General features: G+C 43.8%; 1 protein-coding gene across 1 annotated transcript; it reads left to right on the forward strand.

Moving 5' to 3' along the window:
• The first annotated feature begins 332 nt into the window (after positions 1–332).
• On the forward strand, positions 333–4195 carry LOC125510022 (GDP-mannose 3,5-epimerase 2). Its single transcript, XM_048675112.1, has 7 exons — positions 333–549; positions 1223–1618; positions 2308–2401; positions 2499–2628; positions 2752–2884; positions 3501–3708; positions 3807–4195. The coding sequence occupies exons 2-7, from the start codon at positions 1224–1226 to the stop codon at positions 3960–3962; spliced, it is 1116 nt and encodes a 371-aa protein (XP_048531069.1). The 5' UTR covers positions 333–549; position 1223; the 3' UTR covers positions 3963–4195.
• Positions 4196–8464: the final 4269 nt, after the last annotated feature.

Here is an 8464-nt window from a genome sequence, read left to right on the forward strand (position 1 = left end):
TGATTAATTGCATCGGCTTCTTTGAATTTTTTTAATATTGGTAATATAGATGCTTATGCAGCATCCCAATTTTCAATAAGCTTATGGGCAAATACTAGATGTGCGCGCTGGTGGTCAGAGAGAGTAGGAAGAGAAAAATAACGTGTATAGATCTACGGTGCACATGCCGTAGAAACGCAAAATGATGCCCCGTTGAGTGCATCTGGGTTTGAGTAAATCTTGCTCAAAGAAAGTCAAAGCAGCTTAGCCTAACTCCGAGCGACGACCCGATCCAGCTGAAGCCCGGCCCGGCCCGGCCCGGCCCGGCCCGGATAGGGACTATAAGTATAACCGAGGTCGTCAGCCTGACCCTCATCTCTTTCCCTCCCCGGTACCCAGAATATTCTGGGGACAAAACGGAAAAACCAGTCTCCAGCAGCTCCCCGATTCCCTCCATCAGTTTTCGGTGTCCCCGGCTCCGAGCTCATCCACTGCTCCTGCGACGTCGCCGGCCGCCGCTCCGGAGCCCCCCTCCTTGCCGCCGGCACGCGGCCGCTCCGTCTCTCGCAGGTTCGTCCCCGTGCCATTTTTTCATTCTCAGATCGAGGGGTTGACCTTCGGGAGAGAGACAACTGTGGCCATCCATGGGCCATGGCGATGCGTCGGTGAGCCGCCGCTCCGGTTAGCGGGAGGCGCGGCCGCCGGGGCATGCTGCTGTGAGTGGCGGGGAACATGGGCGCGGGGTCGGTAGATCTGGCGGGGCCGGGCACGGGGTGGCCGGCGCTCGCTGTCGGTGGCGGGGATGATGAAGCGCTGTCGGTGTTGGATTTTGTTTTGTCCCTTCTTGGAAGAAAGGAAACCATACAAGGGTCTATTATTGCTTTCGTTAAGCAGTCAGCTAGTCATTCATTCATTATTGCTTTTGTTAAGCGGTCCGCTATCCATCTGCCATCCTGTGGCCTTGGTGAATAGTGATGGATGCTCATTTGACGTGGTATGATTGAACCCGGCTTCGTCCGTCAGTCGTCACGTTTGCTAATGTGGCCGGTCAGTTTCTTCTACATATCTTGATTGAATAGACATGATTAGGCCTCACGATTTTACTAGTTACATTTTGTACCACGTGTTGAAACAAGTTCTACGCGGCTTAGTATAAGATGTTATTGTTTGCCGTAAGAAGTCGGAGTCCTATGATTATGATATTTTGTTGCCATCTTAAGCTTTTTAACTTGCGTGGGTGCAGAATGGCGCTCAACAAGGAGTACACTTACGCGGACTTGGAGAAGGAGCCATACTGGCCATTCGAGAAGCTGCGGATCTCAATCACTGGAGCTGGTGGGTTCATAGCCTCCCACATTGCAAAGCGCCTCAAGGGCGAGGGGCACTACATCATCGCCTCTGACTGGAAGAAGAACGAACACATGGAAGAGGATATGTTCTGCCATGAGTTTCACCTTGCTGATCTGAGGGTCATGGACAACTGCCTCAAGGTAACCACTGGGGTTGACCATGTTTTCAACCTTGCAGCTGATATGGGAGGGATGGGCTTCATCCAGTCCAACCATTCTGTCATCATGTACAACAACACTATGATCAGCTTTAACATGCTTGAGGCTAGTAGAATCAATGGTGTCAAGAGGTAACAATCCATCCAGTACTAGCTTCTATGGACCTCTTGTTTTTTCACCTAGGGAAGCTATAAGATGCTAACTGCTATTGCTGTTTATGTCTGTCTTTTTTCGACAAAGGTTTAGGTCTCTCTGTCCAAAGAAAATCCTATAAATGCATAAACTGCCAACATATAGTGTGCATTAGGCAGCAGTATGTCCACTTATAATAAAGGGGGCTTATCAACATCTTTGTTCAGTTCATGGATACAGAGAAATGAATGTTCCACATTAAGTACATTATTAGGGAAAAGTAGTAGAGTTCTTTGTTCAGTACATTATTAGGGTTGATATAGCGACTCTTTGTTACATTGGCGTTAAGACCAGAAAATATTAAAATCTTTGAAGACCATCTTATCTGCCCCTATCTTTTATCTCACAATATTCATTTACATAATTAGTGTCATATTTAGCAAATACGTAATGGTTTGGTAAGCTTAGAAGCGATAAAAAAAAACTGATCCTTGAAAACATTGTCCTGAACTCATCACAAGAAAGAAGAATATGTGTTCAACTAAAATAATTTTGACCTAATGCAGAAAGTTGCAGTTTTGTTTAGTCAAGCAGATGGAAGGAAGGAAAACATATTACAACAGCAAAACAACAACCTTAACAGCTGACTGAAACTAAATGTTATTGAACTTTAATTTCCTTCCTGCAGGTTCTTTTATGCCTCGAGTGCTTGCATCTACCCTGAATTTAAGCAGTTGGAAACTGTAGTTAGCTTGAAGGAGGCAGATGCTTGGCCTGCAGAGGTTCCAAAACTTTTGCACTTATATATGTTTCTTTATGAACTAACACCTTAATTATTGTGATAAAATAGTACTAACTTCTGCAATGCCTTATCTTTAGCCTCAAGATGCCTATGGCTTGGAGAAACTTGCCACTGAGGAATTGTGCAAGCACTACACAAAGGACTTTGACATTGAGTGCCGGATTGGTCGCTTTCACAATATATATGGTCCATATGGGACATGGAAGGGTAAGATTTTATATGGTAGTTAGTAGTATCTAGGTGTTTTTCTTAATGTGTTGGGTTTTTTTTTTGCGGGGTAATGTGTTGTTTGCTAGCTATTAAAGTTTGACAATTGTTTTGGCTATATAGGTGGAAGGGAGAAGGCACCTGCTGCTTTCTGCAGAAAGGCTCTAACCTCCACTGACCGGTTTGAGATGTGGGGAGATGGTCTGCAGACTAGATCCTTCACATTTATTGATGAATGTGTGGAGGGTGTCCTCAGGTATTTTTTTTACCAACTTATGTTTATATAGTCCAGTATTTCTTATTTTTTGCTATCAAATCCGGTACTGGTATGCCTACTTTTTTGCTTTTGCTGAAATATACCTTAAATTAGCATGGAATAAATTTTGCATGAATTACACTATTTAGTGTGGATAATAAGACAATTTGTGCTGAGATGACAATTAATGGACGGCAGCTTTAGTTCTGATTTCCAAGAGAAGCATCAGTTGTTTTAGCTTTCTAGACTTAAAAGTTTCATATGAGATGTTGATTTCCATTCGACAGAATTGCAATTTGAGAACCACCTGTTGGTAGATTAGTTTCTTAATTGAGTGTGATGGCCCAGCAAGCAATTTTATCTCACAACTATTCCAAAAGCTGCAGTGATTTAATTTACTTTAGGATAGGAAACTCAAAAGTTCTATTGCAAATTCTGTGATGTATAGGCTATTCTTTTCAAAATACCGCACATGTGTTCCTGATGAGTATCATGTTAAATCATTGAATCATCATTCTCATCCTACGATAAATAAATAAATTATAAAGTTCTCTCCTTTGTTGAAGAGCAATGTTATTTTCATGGCTGTCTAAAGAATTGTTTTTTCAACCTTCAGGCTCACAAAGTCTGATTTCTGCGAGCCTGTAAACATCGGAAGTGACGAAATGGTGAGCATGAACGAGATGGCTGAGATAGTCCTGGGCTTCGAGAACAAGCAGCTGCCCATCCACCACATCCCTGGCCCTGAGGGTGTCCGTGGCCGTAACTCTGACAACACGCTCATCAAGGAGAAGCTTGGCTGGGCTCCAACCATGAGGCTGAAGGTACCCTCCCAAAATTTCAGAAGATTCTTTTTGTTCTGTAAGTCACACATATACAGATGCTCATCAGTCGTCAAACTGAATCCAAATTCTGGCTGCAGGATGGGCTCAGGATCACGTATTCTTGGATCAAGGAGCAGCTGGAGAAGGAAAAGTCTGAAGGCACCGACATGTCCGCATACGGAACATCCAAGGTCTGCACCACGCAGGCACCGGTCCAGCTTGGCTCCCTCCGCGCCGCAGATGGCAAGGAGTGAACACTCAGCTCTAGGCAAGGAGATCAGTTGTTTGTCAGTTGTCACACCATTTCTTGGTTCAGTCTGAACTTTCACATACTGCATGAGATTTATAGCCTTTTGTGCTGTTGTAAACGGGAATAACTGCTTGGTGCAAGAGGATGTTATGTTAAACATTTTATTTATATACATGTAAAATCTGGTCAGTTCGTTCACATGAAAACAATGAAATAATAGTTTATTACTTTGTGAGATATTTACGAGCCATTGTTTTGGACCTTCTTTTAGAACGATAATTTTTTAGGGTATCTTCTGAAATAACAGAAAATATATTTTTAGCAGAGGAAGATATATATTTGCTCTCAACTTTTAGGAGTATTTTTCTGTCTTGACATTTTTTAACCCCTCTCTAGACACGGCGTTTCCTATTAATTTCTCGAGGCATAGAATAGATGCCCAAATCGAACAGGCTGACCGTCTTTATTTGGTTTTCGGCCGGTTTCTTGTTCTCTTTTTCTTTGTTTCTTCCTTTTCCTTTTTTTCTATTCTATTTTTCAAATTTATGAACATTTTTTAAACATGTGCGCAGCTTTTAAAATTCGTGGCTATTTAAAATTTATTAATGTTTTTTGTATTCATGATTTTCTTTTAAAATTCATGAATATATTATAGAATTCGTGAACTTTTTTAAAATTCACAAATCTATAATACCTAAATAGTTCATCCCTACTATCTTATTTCCCTAAACATGTAAGGTGTCCACATCATCATCAGCCACATATACATTCTCCACCAAGCAATGCGTCTACATGCAGCCGTGAGACATGCATCCTTTGGCCCATCATAACTGCCATGCAAAAAATGCAAAAGAAATCGATTCCAGTCTTATTTATACCGCACAACGAAGCCCAATTGTCTCACTAGCGGGAGCAACTAGTTAATCGAAACCACTAATTAAGGAGTACTCGTTGCAAAAAACACTCTACTTTCCCGGGTCGCGTCAAGTGGCGCACATGCAGCGCGCCATTTGTCGCAACCTGTGAGTTTTCCCTTTTTCGTAGATCCGTTTATTCAAAACGTTTTATCTCTTAAATCGTGCGTCCAAATCTCGAACCGTTTTCACCATTGGATTCCTCGCGTCGAGATCTTCAAAATTAGATCCCATATTGATAGATTTTGACGAACTTCTTTTTCACGAAAAAACCGGGAGAAAAAACCGAACCGGGAGCACGGTTTTTTCCCTTTCCGAAAGAGGCACGCCCGTGCCTCTCGCAAAATCACAACCGTACCTCTCGTGAAAGCAAAACCGTGACTCTCGTGTAAGGAAAAAAAAACAAAAAACGCGTTTTTTTCGTTTCCGAGAGGCACGACCGTGACTCTCGCGAAAGCACAACCATGCCTCTCGCGAAAGCAAAACCGTGACTCTCGCGAAAGAAAAAAAAACAGAAAACGCGTACTTTTTTTTCCTTTCCGAGAGGCACGGCCGTGACTTTTGCGTAAGCACAAACCTGCCTCTCGCGGAAGCAAAACCGTGACTCTCACGAACGAATAAAAAAACAGAAAACGCGTTTTGTTTTTCCCTTTCCGAGAGGCACGGCCGTGACTCTCGCTAAAGCACGACCGTGCCTCTCGCGGAAGAAAAACAATGACTTTCACGAAAGGAAAAAAAAGAAAACGCGTATTTTCGCGAATTTTTTTTTCGAAGTTTTTTTTATCGAAAAGCTAAGAAAGACCGGGGGAAAACCAAAACGTCAAAAAAAACCGTTTAAAAAGCCGAAAACACGTGTCGCGCTCTGGACGCTCCCTTCAGATTTTGTTTTTTATTTTTCCGCACGCGTTTTCGGCTTTTTAAACAGTTTTTTTCCGGGTTTTTTCGATGTTTTGGTTTTCCCCCGGTCTTTCTTAGCTTTTCGATCAAAAAAATTTCGAATTTTTTTTTTGCGAAAAAGCGCGTTTTCTTTTTTTTTTTCTTTCATGAAAGTCACGGTTTTTCTTCCGTGAGAGGCACGGTTGTGCTTTAGCGAGAGTCACGGCCATGCCTCTCGGGAACGGAAAAAACGTGTTTTCTATTTTTTTTTTCTTTCGCGAGAGTCACCGTTTTGCTTTCGCGAGGTACGGTTGTGTTTTCGCGAGAGTCACGGCCGTGCCTCTCGGAAAGGAAAAAACAAAACGCGTTTTCTGTTTTTTTTTCGTTCGTGAGAGCACGGTTTTGCTTCCGCGAGAGGCACGGTTGTGCTTACGCGAAAGTCACGGCCGTGCCTCTCGGAAAGGGAAAAAAAGTACGCGTTTTCTGTTTTTTTTCTTTCGCGAGGGTTACGGTTTTGCTTTCGCGAGAGACACGGTTGTGCTTTCGCAAGAGTCACGGCCGTGCCTCTCGGAAACGGAAAAAAACACGTTTTCTATTTTTTTTCCTTACACGAGAGTCACGGTTTTGCTTCCATGAGAGGCACGGTTGTGATTTTACGAGAGGCACGGGCGTGCCTCTTTCGGAAAGGGAAAAAAACCGTGCTCCCGGTTCGGTTTTTTCGTCCGGTTTTTTTCGTCCGTTTTTTTTGTGAAAAAAAAGTTCGTCAAAATCTATCAACATGGGATCTAGTTTTGAAGATCTCGACGCGAAAAATACAATGATGAAAACGGTTCGAGATTTGGACGCACGGTTTAAGAGATAAAACATTTTGAATAAACGGATCTACGAAAAAAGAGAAAACTCCCAGGTTGCGACAAGTAGCGCGCTGCATGTGCGCCACTTGTCGCGACTTGGGAAAATGAAGTGTTCTTTGCAACAAGTACTCCTTAATTAATGATTTCGCTCATTAGCAATTTATTCTAAAACAAAAGGAAGCCCAATCATCTCATCTAAACCTGATCTGAAAAATATCTAGTACTGATCTAAAACAAAGAAAGCCCAACCGTCTAATGTTTTTTCCACGCCCTGCTTCCGTTCCATCTTTCTCTTCTCTCAATAAAGAATGATCAATCTTTTACATCTATACTACTTATAAAAGAGCAAATATTATCTTTTCTAAGTACATCCTACAAAACATACATGGATACATTACCATCGCATGATTAGTCCCATTAAACTCAATCTAACGGCTAGCCTTAACCTAATATGTTCTCTGTATGCACTTAGCAATTTACATTGACTGACCGTACTCCACCGCGAAGGAAAATATGAAAGTCCACGCCTAATCAACTAGGAAACTATAATCACGGACACATCCTATTAAGAAACTAATCACGGGTGCGTCTAATTATTAGAAAAATAATCACAAATGCATCCTATTATTAGGAAACTAATCACGGGCGCATCTTATTATTAGTAAAATAATCATGCGCATCCTATTAGGAAATTAATCACGAACGCATCTAATTATTAGGAAACTAATCAAGGACGCATCCTATTAGATAACTAATCACGAACACATCTAATTATTAGGAAACTAATCGCGAGCGCATCCTATCGTTTCCTATCAGGGAATCGCGATCGCGAGTCGCCTGCCATCACTAGCCCACCACCCACGCGAGCCACAATGGGAGACCCGCGAGAAGGAGCTGCGGCTTCCTCCGAACACACACGTGTCGTCGCCGCTTTCGTCTTCTGGCTGGAGACCAGACCATTTTTCTACTGACTGCAACGACTTCGTCCACGTCCTGGCATGCTCACCGGGAACCACCGGCATCCGCGTCGACTTCAGCTCCGTCCACAACTCCCACGCTGACAACCACCCACCGCCGACGCCCTTCAAGTGGGGGAAACGCTAAGTATTCTGGACTAGTATAAGCAGGCCAAAAAATCGAGTGGGGGCATTTGCCCCCACAGCCATGCATGTAGATTCGCCTGGTCGCCAACCATCGTCGTCCTCAGGGTGGCGCAGGTCTCAGCCACTGCGCAGCAGGTGAAACTAATCATGGTCCCATCTCACTCGCCCGAAGCCACCGCCGACTCCCTCAGCTCTGACGCGTGCTGCTCCGTTGGACACGCTTGTCCAATACTCATGCGTGGACGAGGTCGTCCAAAGACATCCTATCTTTGTCGGACGCTGGAACTCCCCACGCGCCGGTGCGTGGAGGCCGCCGCTCAAAGCTGGACGACTGATTCACGTGCGTCGACAACGCCGCCCAGCTGGTGAGAGGATACGGTCGCCACGGCCGCTCGCAGGCCTGAACGACGGAGACGCTTGCCTTCACGCGAAAGCGCCGCACACACGCACTAATCAGGTAAGTACGAGTATTGTTTTTTTTACTGTCATCTCTACCTCCCCGGTGGTGACACATCTAGAAGTACATGAACCAGAGATGAGGCAATGAGAAACAAAGGCGCGTTGGAGCACACATAGTTGGGTTTCAGGCAACCAATGCCTTCTTTTTTTCTTTATTTTTCACTGATTTTCGCGTACCTGCAACAGACATCCCTATATTTTTAAGTACTGACTACCGGTTATTACATGGCCAACTCACGACTACATAGTAAACTCACAGACAAATTTGCTGAACAGGACCTTACTTGTAGTCATGAAATT

Source organism: Triticum urartu, chromosome 5 (assembly GCF_003073215.2).
Source record: "Triticum urartu cultivar G1812 chromosome 5, Tu2.1, whole genome shotgun sequence".
NCBI lineage: Eukaryota > Viridiplantae > Streptophyta > Magnoliopsida > Poales > Poaceae > Triticum > Triticum urartu.

Coding starts and splice junctions, on each gene's coding strand:
- LOC125510022 (XM_048675112.1), top strand. CDS start 1,224: ATGGCGCTCAACAAGGAGTACACTTACGCGGACTTGGAGAAGGAGCCA. Junction 2,629..2,751: donor TCCATATGGGACATGGAAGG/GTAAGATTTTAT, acceptor TTGGCTATATAG/GTGGAAGGGAGAAGGCACCT. Junction 2,885..3,500: donor TGTGTGGAGGGTGTCCTCAG/GTATTTTTTTTA, acceptor TTCAACCTTCAG/GCTCACAAAGTCTGATTTCT.